This window comes from Meleagris gallopavo, chromosome 7 (genome assembly GCF_000146605.3).
Source record: "Meleagris gallopavo isolate NT-WF06-2002-E0010 breed Aviagen turkey brand Nicholas breeding stock chromosome 7, Turkey_5.1, whole genome shotgun sequence".
Taxonomy (NCBI): Eukaryota; Metazoa; Chordata; class Aves; order Galliformes; family Phasianidae; genus Meleagris; species Meleagris gallopavo.
This window is the reverse complement of record NC_015017.2, coordinates 13,073,854-13,093,173: the sequence shown is the minus strand read 5'-3', so window position 1 is coordinate 13,093,173 and position 19,320 is coordinate 13,073,854. Positions and strand designations below refer to the sequence as shown.

At 43.0% G+C, this 19,320-nt stretch overlaps 2 protein-coding genes across 17 annotated transcripts in view; one reads left to right on the top strand and one right to left on the bottom strand.

The window, feature by feature from the left end:
• ABI2 (abl interactor 2) overlaps positions 1-10,477 on the top strand; it is a 55,469-nt gene extending 44,992 nt beyond the window's left edge. For 5 of the 16 annotated variants that reach the window (XM_031554178.1, XM_031554173.1, XM_010713513.2 and 2 more), the window contains 3 exons: positions 2,964-3,050; positions 3,378-3,551; positions 4,475-10,477. In XM_031554178.1, coding sequence (XP_031410038.1) covers positions 2,964-3,050; positions 3,378-3,551; positions 4,475-4,650 — 437 coding nt within the window. In that variant the 3' untranslated portion in view covers positions 4,651-10,477. The remainder of the gene's footprint in view (positions 1-2,963; positions 3,051-3,377; positions 3,552-4,474) is intronic. The other 11 variants (XM_031554176.1, XM_010713516.3, XM_010713512.3 and 8 more) reach the window with 3 other exon arrangements.
• A 1,068-nt stretch (positions 10,478-11,545) lies between these two features.
• Positions 11,546-19,298, bottom strand: LOC116216807 (ras-associated and pleckstrin homology domains-containing protein 1-like). Its single transcript, XM_031554171.1, has 2 exons — positions 14,924-19,298; positions 11,546-14,043 (listed from the first exon to the last, which is right to left on the bottom strand). The coding sequence occupies exon 1, from the start codon at positions 19,198-19,200 to the stop codon at positions 17,818-17,820; it is 1,383 nt and encodes a 460-aa protein (XP_031410031.1). The 5' UTR covers positions 19,201-19,298; the 3' UTR covers positions 11,546-14,043; positions 14,924-17,817.
• Positions 19,299-19,320: the final 22 nt, after the last annotated feature.

Here is a 19,320-nt window from a genome sequence, read left to right as displayed (position 1 = left end):
GCACAGAGCGTGCAGCTGTTGTAATGGCATGCAGCTTGGGACAATATAGCTTTTGTTGTCAGATAAATCCCTTTTGATCTCCCAGGACTTGCAGGATCTGTTGGACAAACTTCAGTCCTATACTACACTGTGCGTATCAGGTAGCTGCTTTGGTGTGGAATAGGTATTTGGTTTTGCAGCAAAACACTGATTCTTCATTAATCAGTCTGTGTGCTTGCGTGCTTTTTTCCTTGTGATTAACCACCAGTTCAGTCATTTCTCATTATATAGAGGTAAGCGTTAGAGATTTTAGACATCAGTGGTGTTTGGTATAATGTGCAGGGGAGCTACGTCTTCTGTGAAGTTCCATATGTGATGTTATTCTGATGGCTGACCTGTCCTCAAAAGCATGATGAGATTTTAACAAGCGGTGTTGTCCTGTATGTTGGAGAACTCAGTGGCTGCTCATCTCTAGTGTCCTTCTCCCTGAGCTTGTGAGGAGAGGTGAAGGTATTGATGTGACAGTAAGGGGCGCCTTTTCTTACAAAGCTACAGAAAGATGCAAGGGACACAGTGGAAATTCCTTGTTAGCAAAGGTCCCATTAAAAGCAAGTCTGAAAGTTGATTTGAAAGCACTGTAGTGCTATTGTGTGGGTGTTTTTGTTGGTGATGATTTGTTTGGCTTTGTTGTTTTAGATGAAGCGTTGAATTAGGAGTTAGGTTAGCTGCTACAGTTTGTGTTTAAGGAATCTGGTCAGGTCCAAATATTACTGTTTGTGAGTCAGTCTGCAAAGAGATGTGTGCAATTAACTTGAGAAGGAAGCGGATGGTACTGCTGGGGGCAGAGAGGGTAGGGGAGTTTGTATGAGTAAACTGCTGCTCTGTTGCATGGAATACATGGCATTTGTTAGGCACATTATATGCATATTGAAATTTGAAAGGGAATAAATGCGAAGGAAGGGAAAATAACTATAAAGGAAACATTTCAACATTGCTTTTTGCAGTAAAGAGAATTTTCACCGTATCCAGACATATATGCCATTTTAGACAGCATATATAACGGTATTGCAGGTAATAATAAAGTTACCAATTAGACTTTACAGAAGTTGCATAACTGCAGTTCAGTCTGTGGATCCAAAAAGGAAGGTAATGATTATGGTTAAGATAAACAAGGAATGATGTCAGCTAGTGTTAGCATCACCATTTTGATTAAACTGTGTGATCCAAACAAAACCACGGGATTTTTGTTGTGCTTGCCTAGAGTGCTTGTCTAGAGTGATTTGTCTTTCTACCTGGAAAGCCTTGTTATCTCCTTCAAGGACTTAAATGCAGAACACAATATGCACAGAAGGGACCCAGGAGACCAAAGCAAGTCTTATATGGTAGATAGGAAGTGTATGATTTCATGTGACTTTGAATAAAGGAAACATTTTGAAACTAAGTATTTTTATAGTATATGTAATTAAAAAGGATAGTTGGACAGGAACACTGTATTCCTGAACGCTGTTGCATTTCAATAGAGTTTCAAATTCAAGTTCCTTTTTCCTCTTTGAGAAATGCAAGACCAGATCTTTTCTCAGCAGTTGTGATTACACTTGAAGGAATATATTCTCTCCAAGGTCACATCACTCAAGTCAAAGAAACTGTAATTAGAATTGTATTTTAAATTTTCTGAAGAAATACCAGTTAAGTGGTGAGGTAATGGCGCCTGCTTTATATGGAGGTACATGGATACTCTTGCAACAAAAACAATGGTTGCTCTATTTTGGTTTTTGTGTATATTTTGTTTAGTTTGTGATGTGAGGTAGAAGAAAGAAGGTGAAATATGACTGGCAGAAGAAATTCAAAGTGCTTGTGAAAATAGTTGCTGAATGAGCAAACAGTATATTTTGAGATGTGAATTTGAAATAACTTGTTTTGGTTTTTTTTCCCATTTGCTGTGATGAAGTGTATTAATTCTGAATAATGCTAAGTCATACATTGCAGCTCTGGGACTAGACTGAAATTTAATTAGCTCGGCTCGGTAAGGTAAATAAGCATACTGGTACATGAAGTATAGATTTTTTTTTTTTCAAATTTTTTTCCTTTGGATTCTCTTGGACATGACTTGGTTGGTGCTTTTCCTTGAGGTGTGTTTTCTTAGAAAATATTCCAAGAACTTTCTTTAAAAAAGAATTGCCTTGCGTTATCTTTACAAGGTGAGACTACAGTTTTATTAACTAATTTTTTTGTACTTAGAGAATACACTTGCTTATCTAATTAAGTGTGAATTTGCACATCTTGTACAAAGACAGCTCTTCCATTAGCAGTAAGCCAGCTGCTCAGAGTTCAGTGGTTTGCAGAATAAGGCAGAAATGTAAGGCAGCACATTGGACTAAGCTTTGCTGCTTGCAACAGCAAAGTGTGCTTTGTTCTACCAACAAGGCTCCTGTCTGGAAGTCTAAGGTTTCTCAAAGGTATCTTTCTGTTTCACCTAGAATTGCCTCATTTAATTAATTTTCTATCTTTTTGCCCATGTTTTGGAGAAAATTAGCTATATCTATTTTCAGGAATAAGGGTTTGTAGGTGTTTTAGTAGAAGAGACATTCAATTTATAAATACTAAATCAATTTAAAAGATGGAGGGTTACAGGGGGAGAAGCTTCTTGATATATTTGTTAGGTAGTCCACTTTGTGAAGTGCTGTGCTGCTGTAAAGAACTTGAAGGTATTTTTTAGTGAGATCAAACTTCTGCTTCAGCATAGATTCATGATCTTAGGAAAAGAGATGGATTGGAAATGAGTTGGGTTAAAAATGTAGAAATCTCCTCGAAGTAAGGATTGGGAATATGCGTAAACGCCCTAAGCCATTTTTTCTGTGAATGTTGTCCTTTTTATCTCAGCTTCTTGGCGGTGTGCTGCATTGTCTGAGTGTGATGATGTCTACTTTCCTGTTTGCTGCTTTGTGTTTCTAACCGAATGCTTCTTTTTTTAATTTCTGTGGCAGCATCCCTTGCTCCTCCTCCCCCCTCCATCCTACAGGTAACTCCGCAGTTACCGCTAATGGGATTTGTGGCCAGAGTTCAAGAAAACAGTAAGTGTGTCGCTTCCTTGTGCCATGATTCAGTACTGCATGTGGCTTTTGTTTTGAGTAGATGAGAGATGTGTCCGTGTGCAGCCAAAATTCTTCGCTGTCTGCAGATTTGTCAGAAGTTCCAAAGAAGCAGGGGGGAAGGAAATACTTTCATTGGTTTCACTGCAAGAATGTTCAGTGAGTTCCTTCACTGAACTTTGTCTCTAGTGTATTTTCACCACTCCTTACGTGGGTGCTGTAGCCACTAGCCTGGATGTGAAGCATTTCTTTAACCTGCAGCCATGGTGGTAGGGGCCATTTCCCAGGTACAGGGTTGCTCCATTTCAGTTTCAGATACTCCTCCCCCGCCCCCACCTGTGGATGAGCCAGTGTTTGATGAGTCCCCGCCGCCACCCCCACCTCCAGAGGACTATGAGGAGGAAGAGGCAGCAGTGGTGGAGTACAGTGATCCATATGCAGAGGAGGACCCTCCCTGGGCACCGCGTACCTACTTGGAAAAGGGTGGGTTAAAGTTGCAAGGAACAGTGAGATTTTTTTTATTTTTTTATTTTTTTTTGTACTGGCAATTTGCATGCATGGCCGTTCAAACTGCTTCTGACAGATGCACAAAACTGGTACCCCTCTTCCTAAGGGTCTGCCATGTGACTCTTGACACTACGACAGTGGGTGTGCTCTTTGCACACTTACAAGGGGGATGAGTTTGACTCAGGCACTTGTCTCTTAGAATCATGCCTGTGCCTTAGAGGCATGCATGGACCCATGGTACAGGGCCTGGGAAGTGCAGCAAGCATCTTAGAAACATGTGGGCGTGCTTCCTCTTATAATGGCCTCATTACAAGGGGCTCAGTAATCAGCGTCTTCAAGGCACATGAATTCTTCCTTTTAGTAGTGTATGTACACAATACATCTGTTGGGTATATTGTATATGTATATCTTCTTTTGTAGTATGTGCGTATATAGATATGCTGTATGTATTTATGTATGTATGTAATTGTATGTATGTATATATTATTTTTCCCTATAAAGCTTCTTAACAACTACACGAGCAAGACTGGAAAGTTCACTGTATGTGATGTACAAATGTTATCTGTGTACGGACCTTCCGTGTTTGGTATTTGCCAATGTTTTACTGCATTTCTTTGACTTTTTGAAGCAGCTTTCATCTGTTTAGTAAGATAAAGTTCTTTCGTTCCTGTATGAAAAAGATGTTGATATAGTAGGCATGCATTGCATTTTAGAGAGAGGCGCTGCTTTTTTTTTTTTTCTATTTCATAAGTTGTTTTTACTTACATTGCTATTATGTACCATGGGAATAACATCTAGGTAAGAGAATTGCACTTGAGCATTGTATAGATCTTAATGTGGAGGTGACTGAGGTGTGTGCTTGTACTTATTCTAACAGCCCATCCTGTGTTCTTTTCTAGTGGTAGCCATCTACGACTACACAAAGGACAAAGAAGATGAGCTCTCATTTCAGGAAGGTGCCATCATTTATGTCATTAAGAAGAATGATGATGGTTGGTACGAAGGGGTCATGAATGGAGTGACGGGGCTCTTCCCAGGGAACTATGTGGAGTCCATCATGCATTACTCAGAGTGAAGACTAGAGGACAGAGCGCTGCATCTCCTGCTGCAGGAGCTGTCAGGGCTTCCTCATCTCCACCAGCCTCTGGGGCCCCATCCAAAATAGCAGAATGAAGGATAATTGTAACAACCACTCTTTTTTTTTTTCTTTTTTTTTTTCCCTCATTATAAAACAGTAGTGTTTTGAGTTGTTTGAACAAATGGCTCTTCCAGTTGCCAGCAGAGGCTATCATGAGCAATCTGATGCTGAAGTAAGCTGACCCATTCAGATCTAACAAACTCATTGAGTAGATGTTATTTCCTTCACTCCCATTCTGACTTCTTGACAGGCTCCGGGATCTCTCTCAGGAATCCTGTGCACTGTGGTGGCACTACATTTGGCAGCAGTGCCTGGCACTGGGGACGTCCTGGATGCTTGTGGTGAAGGGTTGCTGGCTGGTGGATGTCCCTCCTGTTTCTACACTACACTCCTGTGCAGCTGGAAAAATGCTTGTGTGTTAGCAAACACAGGGATTTGTATGCAAAGTTGTTCATGTATCTGACTTCCTTACAGTTGGTTGCATCTTTAGCAAAAACACGTCTGCAACTGCTCTGCTTTTATAGGCTGACACAGGCACGCAGAGCTGGCTTTGGTTCACTCACCCTTTAGTTTAGACAATTATGATGGCTGCAGCCCAGAGGACCCTCGCACCCATTTCCCCATCTTTTGAATGCAACAGGTTTGGTTTTGGTTATGCACTGATGTTAATGTGCTGCTCCACACCGAGCTACATGCCATGGGTGGGTTGTCCAGAACTCACAGATGCCATTGACAGTGAAAGTGAAGTGAAGTTTACAGGTCCTCCTGGGGTCCAAGGATAAACTCTAGGGGCTGTGATCTAAGGTTCAGATCTACTCACACCTGCTTGCACTAGAGAAACATACTCCCAACTTTAGTCTTATGCACAATATAATCTCTTAAAAATCCAATCAGGTATTGTAAATTGGCTTTTTTGTACTTGATGACTAGATGACTAGATGCATATGTACTGTGAGAGCCCTGTGCGGAGGCAGGACAAACGGCAGTTGTCGTCTTCGTGTCTATTGCCAAAATCTCTTCAGTGGAAGTAAAAAGGGCTGTTGTTGTGTACTGGTTTCCCATGGAAATCCAAGCAGTAACTAGTAGTAGTCCTAGCTCTTCTCCCAGTCCTCTCCATTGCTTATTATGAAGAAATAGGTATTTTAACTGTACTTGTGGATCCAGGGTGGAGTAAGAACAAGTGGAGGCCCTGGGCTGATAGTTGTTCTTTTTTTTTTAAGTCTCCGTTAAAAATGCTGCTCGGTGATTGTCAGTGTAAAATGATGGCTATGCTAGTCTGCCCTCAGGAAGGACTAAATACTGCCTTTGGTTGAACATCATGCATTATCAGGACAAACTGATTAAACCTCCTGTTGTAGTCTTGCTGCTCCACAAATGGAGCTGACCTCTGTACTGCCACAGCCTCCTGGGCTGGGGACACAGTCCTGGACAACGTCTGACTGACATCTGACCGGGTTCCAGCCAATACTAACTGTCAAAGGCAAGATAGTGCTGCAGCTTTCTTCTGAAGCCTGTGTGAAAAACAGCAGTACAGAGAGTGCTGCCAGTGCTGCATTTGTAATGATAATTGGCAGTGGGGCTGGGTACTTGACACAAGCCTCCTGCCCCTCCTTGGTAAGCAGTGCAGTGCCAGGTTGGAGGCACATGTTTGCTACAGACTTGGCTCAGGGAGAAGCTGTAGCTGCTCAAGGGGAAAGAAACAGACAGTAGGTGTGCTTCTAGGAGGTGGGTGAATTTGATCACCTGCTGTGAGCTTGCAGAAAGAAGAGTGTTAATCCTGTGACAGTGAGTAAGGAACTACTAGCTTAGTGGAAGCCTACAAGAAGTATGGATTTGAAGGAACCTGTGCAAACATAGAAGTTACTTTCTCCCCTGCTCAGTCCATAGCTGTGTAGCCAAAACACTATTCTTTTCTTTCAGGAAGTCGGCAGCATTACTATTTGGAATAGATGTTAGCCAGAAGAGATGCTTTTCTACTTTCACTTTGCAAAAGCTTCTGTCTTACAGCAAGATCAGCAGAAGCAGCCACGTTCAGTTCCTTCAGCCCATCATTTCTCTAGGAGCACACCTACAAACACTGGTTGTGCTGTAGCTGGAATGTCTGTTTCCAGAGTCACGGGATGTGCCTACACTTTTTGCACAGATCAGTGGTTCTTGCAGGCTGGCTAGAGGCTGGGGTGACTGCACTGCAGCAGTACCCCACAGTCACCCCCTAAGCACCAAACAATTGTGTTTTCCAGGACTGCCAAAGCTTCCCTGGCTTCTTCAGTCCTGGGTGTGTTTTTGGTGATGACAGCACACAGTGCTCAAATGTACTGAGTTACGGCAGCTTAATGAGTTACTAAATGACAGCTAATATTCTCTTCTTGTGCACCCACATTCCAGCTAGGAGGCAATGAATTAGTGAAATGTGTCTTTAACTCAGTCTGTCAAGAGCATGCACTTGAACACTTCTGACTGACAGGTAGTGACTGTGTGTACTTGCATAGTGTGTAATACATTCACCTGGTTGTGTAAGTTTCATGTGTTGAGAGCTGCCAGAGCAGAGCAGTGTGAACTCCAGAAAGTGCTGCATACTTGTTGGAGCTCAGGACAGAAGATGAAGCTGCAAGGCCTTGAAGGTGAAATGTGGGAAGCTCCCTGGAAGGCTAGCTTTGAGAGGTTAGTTTGGTCTCTGTTGATAGCATTTAGTTTTTTGTCCTCTAAGAGCTGCTTTGGATGGAATTTCCAGGTCACCTCCTGCTGGTTTTATGCTTTATTATGCAGTACTAATGCAAAGAAAAGAGTTTTATGCATACTTTTTATTTTGTACAGATCTTAATTCTCTAGTTTGTTTGGGGATGATGTGATGTTATGTTCAATAGACCAGGCCAAGGTAAACAAGCTTTTTGTATTAATGTTGCATAGACTGCATGCTAGCAAAGTCAGTGAGGGTTGTGTTTTTAATTTTGTCCCTTGTACATCTCCTTCTTAGAAACCTCCCTTCCCCACTTTCTTTTACATTTCCTTCTAAAAGGGGGTTTAAGGAAGTAGAGAAAAAAACCAACACCCTTGTAGATGCAAACTTCTCTTCATTGAGTTCTACCACACCTGGAGATGTTCAGCATCAGCTGTCTGTCAGAGCAGAGGGTATGTATGTGAGAGAGCTGGGGGAAGACGACACTACAGAATAGCCCAGAGTGCAACATGGCCAAAAGAAACGTTTCTCCCTTCTTGAGAGCTGCAGTCCCCAGAGCCAGCTGCTTTCGTTGTGCTTAAACAGGCAGGAGCTGCAGCTTCTGCTTTGCTCTAGCAGAGATTTTCTTCCTTGCTCTCAGCCCTCTTGGGACAAATCTATTAACTAGAGCTGCCCCTCTGACATGTGCCCGTGTGGAGAGAACGTCACAGACTGTTCCCAGATAGTGCTGAAGCAGGCTATTTTGATGTCTTTGTTCGGCATCAAGGTGGCTAAGGTTGCATGTATCTCACCCATTGATCTTGATCTTTTTCTTCTTTCTCCTTGTGCTTATCATCTTTGTTTCTTCTTTCCTTTTTCTTTGTTGCCACTGAGGGGTGAGAGAGGCAGGAAAAGCAAGCAGCCTATTTTATGCTTGACATCCCTACGGTGCTTCCATGCCAGCTAGCTGGAGCAGGCACTATGGAGAACGTAAACGCTGAAGAGCCATTGCTCCCAGTGGAGGACAAGAGGTGGAGCATGGCCCTGGGACTCAGCCCGTCTTTGTGGTATGCGCTAACAAGGAAGCAGCTGAGCTGGGGGTTCCTTGAAATGGCTGGAGATTGCTGCTGGTTTGCACCACAGCTCCTGCACAGTCCCTGTGGGCTCTGGCAGGATGGCTTATCTGAGAACTAGTGAGCACAGCGGTTTGTTCACTTTTCACACCTCCTGAGAATTTTCTTTGCTGCCAAGGGCTCTCCCGGTGCAGTGCTTCTGTGACTAAGAGGATGTGCACGTCTTCTGCTTGCACCAGCACACTGGTCTTGTCGAGGTAGCCCTACCTCACTGTTTGCAAGTGACTTCAGCACTTTTGTGACAGCCTAGAACCAAAGCTGACATTGGCACAACATAGCTTCTGCAAAGTGGCACTTTTATTTAGGATGCTTTAGATGAGCTTGAGAAGAGAAGTGGTAGCAGGACTGATGGTCCTTTTCTGGCAGAGGGTGTGCTGCCTGCTGTTCACTTGTGATGGAGGAGGGTTGTGCTGGCAGCCTGCTGTGCTTCTGTGGTGTCTTGCGCCTGTGCCAGAAGGCAGGTTATTGCTGTGCTTTTCCCAACAGCTTCCACCAGTTCCTAGCAAATGCTGCAGATGCCCCTCTTCCCTAGAAATGAGCTTCAGCTGTAAATCAAATGCAAAACTTTTACCTTTTCCTTCTGGCAAGGACAGGACTTTTTGTTGGTTGGTACCCAGCAGCATCATCAGCACAACTTTTTTGGAAGCTGCTAGAGGTTGCTGTTGGAAAGAGTGTAGTGCTGTGGCTTCAGCTGGGTTTGCTGAGTGTGGAGGACTGCAGTATTTAATGAAATGTTGCAAAACCCATGCAGAGGCTTTAGTTCCTATGTTGACAACAGTGGCAGTGGGAAACATGCAGAACTGTTGCATTCACAAAGGCAAATACTTCATGTTGAGAAGAGGTAGTGTTGTAAAACAAACAGCATGGGCAGGTAGGTGATGGACTATAGCTTGTAGGGAGCCACATTCAAAAATTTATTGTGCTTACAATGTATTTTCCCCTACCCCACCCTTTGGCTCAGTATTAGGCACAGTATTAGGCACAGCCACGTTTCGTGGCTAAAATGGTATATTATACAGAGGTCAGAATAGGGCAAGAGAAACTTTTTCTTTTCAGTAGCTAGTTGGTGCGTAGCAACAGTCATCTTGATTTTTTACAATTGTGTGACTAGTGGGACCCTCATCTCCTATCTGTGGGAAGGTTGCTGAGCACTTGATGCAGCCAAGTTTTGCCAACTGCTGTTCTGCATTAATTCAAAGCAGCAATGTGTGCAAATGCAGGAACTGTTTGTTTGTTTTCTTTGGTGCTCTGAACATATTCATTAACACCTTTGCTTATTCCGACGGGTTGCAAGAAGGTAAAAAGACAGCAGGAGCCTGTTGGCCAGAGGTAAGCCTACAACCAGCATCCTGCTGGACAGGTATGTGGTGACCCTGCTGAAATACGGGCAGTATGTTTCCTGTTACTCTTAAAACCTCAGAAAAGTCCTTCTATTTAAAAATGAGGAAGAGCTGTGTACAAAGTCATTTCCAGCGCCTTGCTAAAGTGCTGACATCTGAGTTTTGTTTTTTTTTTTTTGTAAAGCCCAAGTGCTTTTTTTCACATTTGAAAAAGTGTCTTTTGCAACTTGCATGGACAAGTAGTTTCTATGAATTCTCTGGAAATGTTAGTGTCTAACATGGATTTTTTTTGTCCATGTACTTTTTTCTGAAAGCAGAACCCCCCCATACACACACATTCGGGTTGCAGTTGGAAGGGAAGCACTCTGTGCTTTTTGATTTTGGTGCTGCTGATGCAGTGGAGAAGTACAGAGCCCACTGTAAATGATCGAGCCTGTGAGAGTCTGGGGAGCTGTGTGCTGCCGGTAACATTTTATTGTGTGTGCCATTTGAACCATCTTCCAAGTGAGTGCAAAACCCAATTTTTAAATTTTTTTAATTGTACTTGGAATTAACTGTTGCTGTGTACTAAACCCTCTTGTTACGAGCCCTGAATAAAAAGAACAAAGCACACACTGTGTTCTGTGAGTGTGCCACCACTGCGTCACTTTCCTTGTCTCCTGTTACAGGCTTTTTGAATTGTTGAGGGATGGGGAAATGTGCCTTGTGTATGCAGGAGCCCTGTTCAGAGAAGGTGAGCTCAGCACTTGCCCCAGCCCAGGTTTGAATACTGGCATCCAGGTGGCAGCCTTCAGCACTCATGTCTCCACTTGTGTGACAGTATTTCCTGTAATTGGCCAGTGCTAGGACACCAGTTCCTTCTTCCAGCACAGGTGCCCACGTTGCATTCACAGCTCTGAGCAGCTGTTTGCTAGTACCAGCTTTACTTTTAGGCTACTTTTACTCCACTGTTTAGGCAGAGCTTACTTCCCTGAGGCCTGCAGGAACAAAGCAGCTTCTTCTCTTTCAGTGATGACGAGTGCCCTGGGGCCATGACACTCCAATTGATTTCCCTGTGGTGCAGGCAGCTGTGCTTGTGGTGCAAGGTCTGTTCATGGACTTGAGTTCTGGTTTTGGTACATGTACTGCTGCAGCTGCTGCTGCTTTTGGCTCAAGGCAGAAATGATTTCAGTTTTACACGTAAGCCCAAGTACCTCAGAGCCTCTCAGAATTAGGTGCCCTTCCTACATAAGCAGGAATTCAGTCTCAGTTCTTTTATCTTAATTTTCAAATTCCTGCAGTAGCAGCTCACAAGTGCTGCACAACCAGCCTCTGTGCATCCCCCATGGTACAGCATAATGAATTCCCTGCAGTGGACCCCAGCGAAGGGCTGCACCAGCACTTACCAGCCATCAGCTGTTTGAGCAGAACTGAACCAAGTAATGCCAGGACCGTGCACATCTGAGGAAACAGGCAGATGGAAAAGATGAGCCTTCGCTCTGGGTCTTCTTTAGACCTGTGGCTGGTATGTACAATGCTACTAATACAGCCAGCTCTGATCCTCTGGAAAGAGCTGTGCAAAGGAACAATAAATAGCAATTTTATCAAGAATGAGCAATCTGTAGCCAAGCAGGAACCCTGTAAAAGGGAAATGCTGCTGCCCTGAGAACAGAAGGTGGGTTCTGAAAAAGGAAAATGGCAAGACAGAGGATTAAAACGAATTATTAAATTTAACTACATCTTTATTGAATTGTGCATATTCCATTGTATAATTATCTATATTGGGTACTCTATAATGTATTTCTTTTGTCCTCTCTCATGCTTAAAAAAGTATATTTATACATATATTTATATATATTTATAATATGACAAAGCTCCCCCCATCCTGAAGCTAGCAGTCTAAAAGAGCTTTGATTTTTCTTTTTTGGAAAGGAAAGAAGAGGGGAGGCAATCCCATTGAAAGACAGAATGTGCAATTTTCTTTTTTAAAGCAGTAAACATGAATGTATTTACAGCACTCATCACAAGTTTGCTGTACAGACAAATCATCATTGCAGTGACACTTTCTTTGTACATTTGCATCCCCAGTATCGTACAGGATCTCACTAGTGGCTGCTAACAGTAGTTAGTGTAAACCATAAAACAAACTGCTGCTCCAGTTAATTTCTGGCCCATGGCAGTCCACTAGGATGAAACCCAAGATTTCAATTGTAACTTGTGAAAGTATTGATTTTCCTTTTTAAACGATAAGTAAAAGTGCTGCACCAAATTAGCAACAAGGGAGTCTTTGAGCACAGGTTCTCTAGCTAAACTGGCCTTTGCCCACGCCCCTTGCACGTCTGTACTCAGTTACCTACAACAGTGAGTCAAGGCAAGGGCTGCAGGGCAGCTGACAGCAGCACCCCTGCTCTCTTGCCACACAGCAGCTGCAGCCCCTGGCAGCTTAGCTTCAGGAGCAGCTGCTGCAAGCACATCTGTGTACCTGAAATTTAGCTCTGAATGCATCTTTGGCATCTTAGGAATTCCTGAGTGAGAGAGAACTATTTTCCACTCTAAGGAACAGTTGGTTCAATTCCGAAGTGTCATAACAGAGAGGTTGCCTTTAAGTGTTAACACTTAAGAGGGTTTCCAGAATCTGTTATTCAAGTTTCTTCTCACTCATTCCCCTCACTAAATTCCTGCTGTAGGGGACTGGGCATAGATACAGCACCAGCTCCTGTTCCTCCCAGTTCTTCTCTAGCTCTCCTCATTGAGGATGTACAATTCTCATGAACGGAGCTCACTGAATCCTTGTCCTACTTATTTTTCTCACATTAGTGGCAGTTACTCTAATTTTACATATGATGGCCAATCATTTGCAATTTAGTGGTTTAAAACTTTGCAAAACTAGACAAAGCCTGTGTCCCATTGGATCGCAGTATTAGTGAGTGCTGACCCCTGAACTGTAATGCTGGATTTGTCACTTTTTTTTTTTAACTGAAGGAGAAAAGGAATTCAGAAAGGAAAATTATTTTAGAAAAAATGTACTTTACATTTCTAAAATAAATAGTTTAGAAACCACCATTTTATAGAAATGTGTAAGGGAAAGCTGTAGTGTTAAATGCTCTCTGGATTGCAGTCTACTCCAAGTGAAAAAAGGATCACAAAACTGAGCACCAGGAGCCACAAATAAGGAAGCTCCTGCCACCAAAGAAATAAAACCCCTTGTCCCCAGGTTAGGAGCACTGTTTGAAGAAGAATATAATTCTACATCTTCACAATGAGGGGAAAAAAAAAGGAAAAACCACCATCAAGAAAACAAAAATACTCGTATGTTCTGATCGCATCTTCACTATCTTTACTACCTTCTGGCAGGAGTTTACATTGCTTGTGTTTGGACTGAGAGAAAACTCCAAGAAAGTACATGTGCGTGACTTCCATCTTATCAGCATATTTATGCCAAACAGAAAATACCTGTATAAACTACTGCTGCTAACTCAAAGTAAATACTAAAAACCAGGAAGAACATCAAGTGTTGAAAATTCTGCAGGTAACAAATTGAATAAAAATACCACTACAGCTCTAAGAATTTGGCTCTATGTTAACAATATTTTCAGATGGTAAATCTTATTTTCTACCACAGCAAATGTTCTCAAGATATAGTTAAAGCCATACAGTGTCCCAGTTAATCTAGGAGATGCAACTGATTTTAATATGACTTGCTACTGGAAGTAATGCTCGAAGTAAAACCCATTTATCTTACTATGAATAAGAGAATTTTACCAGTAATGGCACCACTGAAGTACAACAATTTAAGTCTATGCAGTTTTCTGTAATAAGCAGAAAAAAATCTTTTTTGCCCTTCTGCAGTTGAAACAGCACTTTTGGTTCCTTTAACTGTGTAAAGAAATAATTTTAACCCAGAGCAAGACTGGCCACTCTGATTTGTGCTACCTGGTTGCCTAAGAGCACAGAACAAAGAAATTAGGAAAACAACAACAACAAAACTCCACATGTGCAACTCTACAACAGTAAATCTTAAAATGCACTTGTTAAAATATTGCTCTCTCTCCCATTAGTCCTGAAGACAAAGTGATTCAGGTACCTTGATGTCTCCCTGATGTGTAAGTTGTTCCCTGGTGCTCTGCAGGAAATTGCACTGTAAGTTCAGGAGAGGAGCTCTTTGGCTTTGAGGCTGTGCACCAAGTTAGAGCAAGTAGTCTTTCGTTGCACGAGGAAGCTACTGCACAGAAGAAAGCAGGTAATTTCCATGTAAAGAATTGAAATAACTAGATTACTTTCTTTTCTGTGGGACTTGTGCCTCCTTCCTGTTTTGAAAGGCAAAACAGAAGACTGGCATGTCCACCTCAAACGTGTTACCAATTATTTGTTTAGAACCACTTGCTAAAAAGCTTTCTTGGTATGTCCTTTCTCCCCTCTGGTTACTGCTGTTATGAGAGCCTAGTTTTCCCTTCACAAGCAATTCCACAACAGCAGAATAAAATGGAAGTCTGTGAGCTCCTGCTTTCTACACCCATACCACACGCAGAGAATTCTGCTCTCTGCTGGCTGAACATTGTCCTGCTACCTGTAGACACCACTGCCTGGCAGAGAGGAAATCTGAAAGAATGGGCACTGGAACAGAGTACAGAATGCCACTATCTGCTCTCACCAACTCCTGCAGAAGCAAGGCTTTTCCTGACATTGAGTCAGATTGTACACATACGTGTAATTTCAGCATTCTAAGATGAAAGCATGTGCTGTCTTTGTGTACAGTGTGCGCTAGCTCAGCTCTCACTTATTTATTTAAATAGTGCCAAAGTACAGCCCCGTGTTTGCAGCAAGAAGCATCTTGCTGTGTGTCTGAAATTTGGTTCCTTTGTTTTCTGATGATTTTAGCAAAGAAAATGGTTGAATTCTGAAACCAGTGCACAAGGGCAAAAACAGCTTGTAAATAAGGCATACATATTTGCTGTCATAAAAACAGTAAATACACTAGAAAAGCAAGTTAGTCAACAGGTCTCAGAAGATAAAAAGGCATCCAGGTTTTCCAAACCACTCTGTTTGGTGCTCATCTGAAAGAAAGCTGCAGCCACTTGCTATATTTCTATATGACTACTTACTAATTAAGGATGTTGTACTAAGAAGGGTGCCACCTTTGCTGATGCTCATTCTTTGTGCTGTAAAGTTGTTGTTCAATTTCTGTCTCCCAGCAAGCTTTTTAGTAGCCTGCAAAATTAAGCATGGATTTACTGTCTCGTGGGAGATAGTGGGTAAATGAACTCGGGCACAGGAACATTAAAAGAACAAAGCTCAAACACCTCAGAAAAACCTGCACTGAATGAACAGAAGAGAAAAAATGGAACTGTCACCCACCAATGGAACTGTTTTGCAGGGAAAGCAAAAGAGGAGATAAGCAGAATTCCCTGATTGCTCTCGTTGAGGAGCATGCACTGCATCAACTCACATATGCACCCTACTAGGAAGCAGAGAATGTGCCACCTGCCTATTGCCAGTATCAGCTGGGGGGTTACGACTGTGTCTGCACACAAGTTGCACCACTGGTGGGTACGAGCCCCAGGAGCTGTATACAGTACAAAGCAGCAGGAGGACCAGCGTAGAAAATTACAGCACCCATGAATTCCAGTATAGCTTAACAATTTTTCTATCAACTTATTAGCCAGCTATACTGAGCATGCTCAAAATCAACAACATAAATGCTTTTAAGGACACTTCATAAGCACAAAAATAGTAGAAACAAAAATTTATGAACAATCTGAAAGATAGAAAAAAAGTGCCTTTCCACAGAAGTGCTTTAAAAATGCACACAATGGTATATCCTTATTGCTCAAAAAAACTAGTCTGAAATACTAAAATAATTTCCAGAGGTGCTGAAAGAGATTTCAAGAAGGGGTATGAAACAGGAAAGCAGAGACAGCACCATTGATTTTTCTCTTTTCATGATGCACTTATTTAAAATTATATAGTTATAGATGTGTCATTTTTCCTTCTAATTGGCAAACTTTTTCCTATTGATAAATTATTCACAAAGACATTTATTTTATTATTTAGATTTTAAAAAAACTATAAAAAAGGAACAGCAAACCCTCTCACAATATTTCTATCAGCCTGAATTTCTCTACCAAGAGCTTAGCTTGTATCTTATTTTACACGCTTTAAGATACTGTCAGGTTAAACTACTGCCTTTGTTTCACTTTTTGGGGGAAAGTAAGCATGTAATAATACTTGCTTTTAGAGAAAAGGAAAACAATAATAAAATCCTGTTGACATCTGAGCCTTGACAGCATCCCTGTCATGACCAAGGAAGTTATAACAACCAAGGATGACCTAGGTACAGGCCCAATATTCTGCTTAACTTACATAGATTGTATATCACTACCCTGTACGGAGCATGCATAACACACAAGAGCACTTACGCTAACTACACTAACTTACTGTGTCCACGCCATGGCTAAAGCAGCATCATGAAACTTCTGAAGTACAAAAAAAGGACTGTGGTACCTGATGCCATGATTGTGACTCTGTGGCAAATAAACAAACAAACAAAAAAACAAAGCAAATATTTCCTACTCATGCAGCCCCTTAAAACTGTCTGCAAACATTATTGCCTCTCAAAGATTTTTTTTTCCAGTCCTCTCTTGACTGTTAGAAGTGCAACTTCATAATTAACAGCTTTGTGTGTTGGTCATATTTTCTGACAGGTCAAAGAAAAGAGAATTGCAGCTGTGTTTGCCTCAAGTTACCAATACTTTCTCTCTTTTTAGAGAGCAATGTTTCCCAACAGCTACTAAGGAATTACAAACTGCTTTTAACTGGTTCCAGACACTTGTTTCTGTAAAGGCAACACATCTTACTGGGCACAGACAGCGTGAAACTGTGCTATGTATGTTCATTTGAGAACGTAACACTCTGCCAAAACCTACCTGTTTGTTCAGGGAAAGAGTTACACGTACAAGTGGTGCGTCCACAGGGATCAGCCTTGTGGGTCAGCACTGGTTGCAGGAATCCTGGCAGCTTTCAGAAGGGGTTAACAGAAATAGTCACCTTGTGTCATAAAAACAAATGATCAAGCTTACTATAAAGTTAAGATGCATAATGGATTGGAATAATATATACTTATCCTAGTTATTCATGGACAAATAACTTTGAATTAATTTGTAGCAGTGTATATTTTTAAACTATTTGGAAGGAAGGGGGAGGTTCTTTATAGTATAAATATATTTCACTCCAGCCCACTATATATAAAATCTATTTTCTTCCTCATAACATACTCGTTTTCAGTAGTATTATGACCAGAATGTTTTGGTATGTTGTGTTTGTATTTTTCAGTCAATGACCAGTGTGCAGTTACTAGCAGAACATCTCAACTCTGCACCATTTACCCATCACAAACTGCCAAATTGTTTTTTTCTTTTTCCCTGCTATTTTTTTTTTTCTTCCTTTCTCCTTCTTTCTTTAAAGTGCCCCCGACATTTCATCTTTACAATCAGATTGGACTGGTTACAGAGTCCGATTCCCAATAATATAGCAACTGAAACAATAAATACGGATCTACAAAAACATTCTGGTTATCTTCTATAATTGCAATGAAATATATCACAATATTTTATATACCTACACTTATAATACATGCACAAACAATGTCTCACATGGACAGATACTACAAAAAATTATCTTCCCCCCAATGCAGAAAAAGTAAGAAAAAGGAATTTTGGTCCAATCCATATGAAGGGTAAAAGAAATTGAAAATGTTAAGTCAACACCTCTCTACCCACCTCCCCCAATAAAATACTGACAACCCTCAGCCCCCAACTGTTTTGGCCTAGCCATGAAGGGGGAATGTCTCTGTCTTTAGCCTTGACTACAGTTTGAGATCACCTCTTTTGACAGGGCTATTATCCACGTCCCCACATTCTCTCCAAGTGCGCAACATCTCAGGTTGGCTGATCACAGAGCAGCCCACAAGTCATGGAGAGCACCAGCCCCAGGTGACCGACTACCAGTCCCGTGACAACTTAGTGTTCTGATCCCTTTTGGGAGGCGCAGGGGGTGGCCCCCTCCGCAATGTTGCATAGCCAGATATATGGCTGCCCCCGAAGCTGCTCGTCTTCTGCTGGTCGGCCAGAAGCTCCGGTGGGGGCGGCGGCAAGGCCATGTCGTCCATGGTGGCAGTGGGCTCTGCTCTGGACATCCGTGCAGAGGAGAGGGAGCCGTGCCGGGTGATGGATTTCCGCTGCAGCGTCCGGTTGAGGTCTGCCAGGAATCCTGGCTGAACACTAAGGCTAGACTTGGGTGAAGTGGGCACTTGGGGGCCAGGTGTTGCCGGTGACTCTGCAACGTCTGCCTGTGTCAGCCGAGTGCTGTCATTCCGCTTAGGACGTGTGGGTGGTGGAGCTTTTTTAACTGATGGTTTCGACCATGCCTGAGGCTGAGGGTTGACCACAGCAACTTTTGGAGAAGTGCTGCCTGAAAACACAGATGGTATCTCAACAGGGGGGAGAGGAAGATCTATTTCAGGTGGTGGTGGTGGAAAGTCTGAATCCGATGGTGGAGAAGGAAATTCAACCATGGGTTCCTTCCCAGATACACCTGGAGCAGGAGCCTTGGCCGGGATCCCTCCCTGCGGAAGGACGATGGGCAAGCTCACACCAGAGAGATTGAGCTTTCCAGGCTTTGGAGGGGCCACAGGAGGTGATGACTCCTTTGATGGAGACCCTGATGGCTCTGGCGGGTGTGCAAATTTGCTGACAAGGCGGTCCACTGAAGGTCTCTTGGACTCATTGTACTCAGTGGAGCTGGTGGACTTGATGCTGGAGTTCCGCTGAGGTGTTGGAGGCGGTTTCTTTGCTCCAGGGCTTGATGTCTTGCTGGTCTTTTTGACTGGAGACCCTGATTTGTCAGGGGGGGGAGAACCTGCAGAGGTAGCTGGGGAAGGAGGCGGAGGAGGAAACACTAAGCTGCTCTCTGGTGGAGGAGGTGGGAAATCCGGTGAGGGAGCAGAGGCAGGCTGCCATTTGGGTTTTGCCTTCACTGCTGGAGGTGACTGAGGAGCCACACTCAATGGAAGAGGTTTCAGAGGCTGGGGCTCAGTGGCAGGTGGGGTGGGAGGAGGTGGGAACTGGCTGACTATCTGCTTCACTACTGACGGCACTGGGGATTGAGGTGATGGGGGAGGCTTCATAGAAAAACTCTGTTGCTTTGGAAAAGTTGGGGGAGGAGTGGGGCCTGGAGGGGCCGGGGGCAGTGGAGGCACCTGGGGAGATGTGACACTTGGCTGTTTCTTAATTGCAAGAGGCAAGGGAACTGGCACAGGGGAGGTGATGTGTGAGACCCCCGGTGATCCTGCCTTCCTGCTAGGCTGTGGGGGGAGAGCTGTCATGAGAGGCTTTGGGGGTGCTTGGGGTGGTGGTGGGGCAGGCACCGGAGGAGGAGGTGGTGGCAACGGTGAGGCAGCAGCAGCAGCAGCCGCCTGATTTGTATTTGGTTGAACCTGATGGAT

Excerpts from the sequence above, each read along its gene's own strand:
- LOC116216807 (XM_031554171.1), bottom strand. The coding sequence starts at position 19,200 with ATGACAGCTCTCCCCCCACAGCCTAGCAGGAAGGCAGGATCACCGGGG.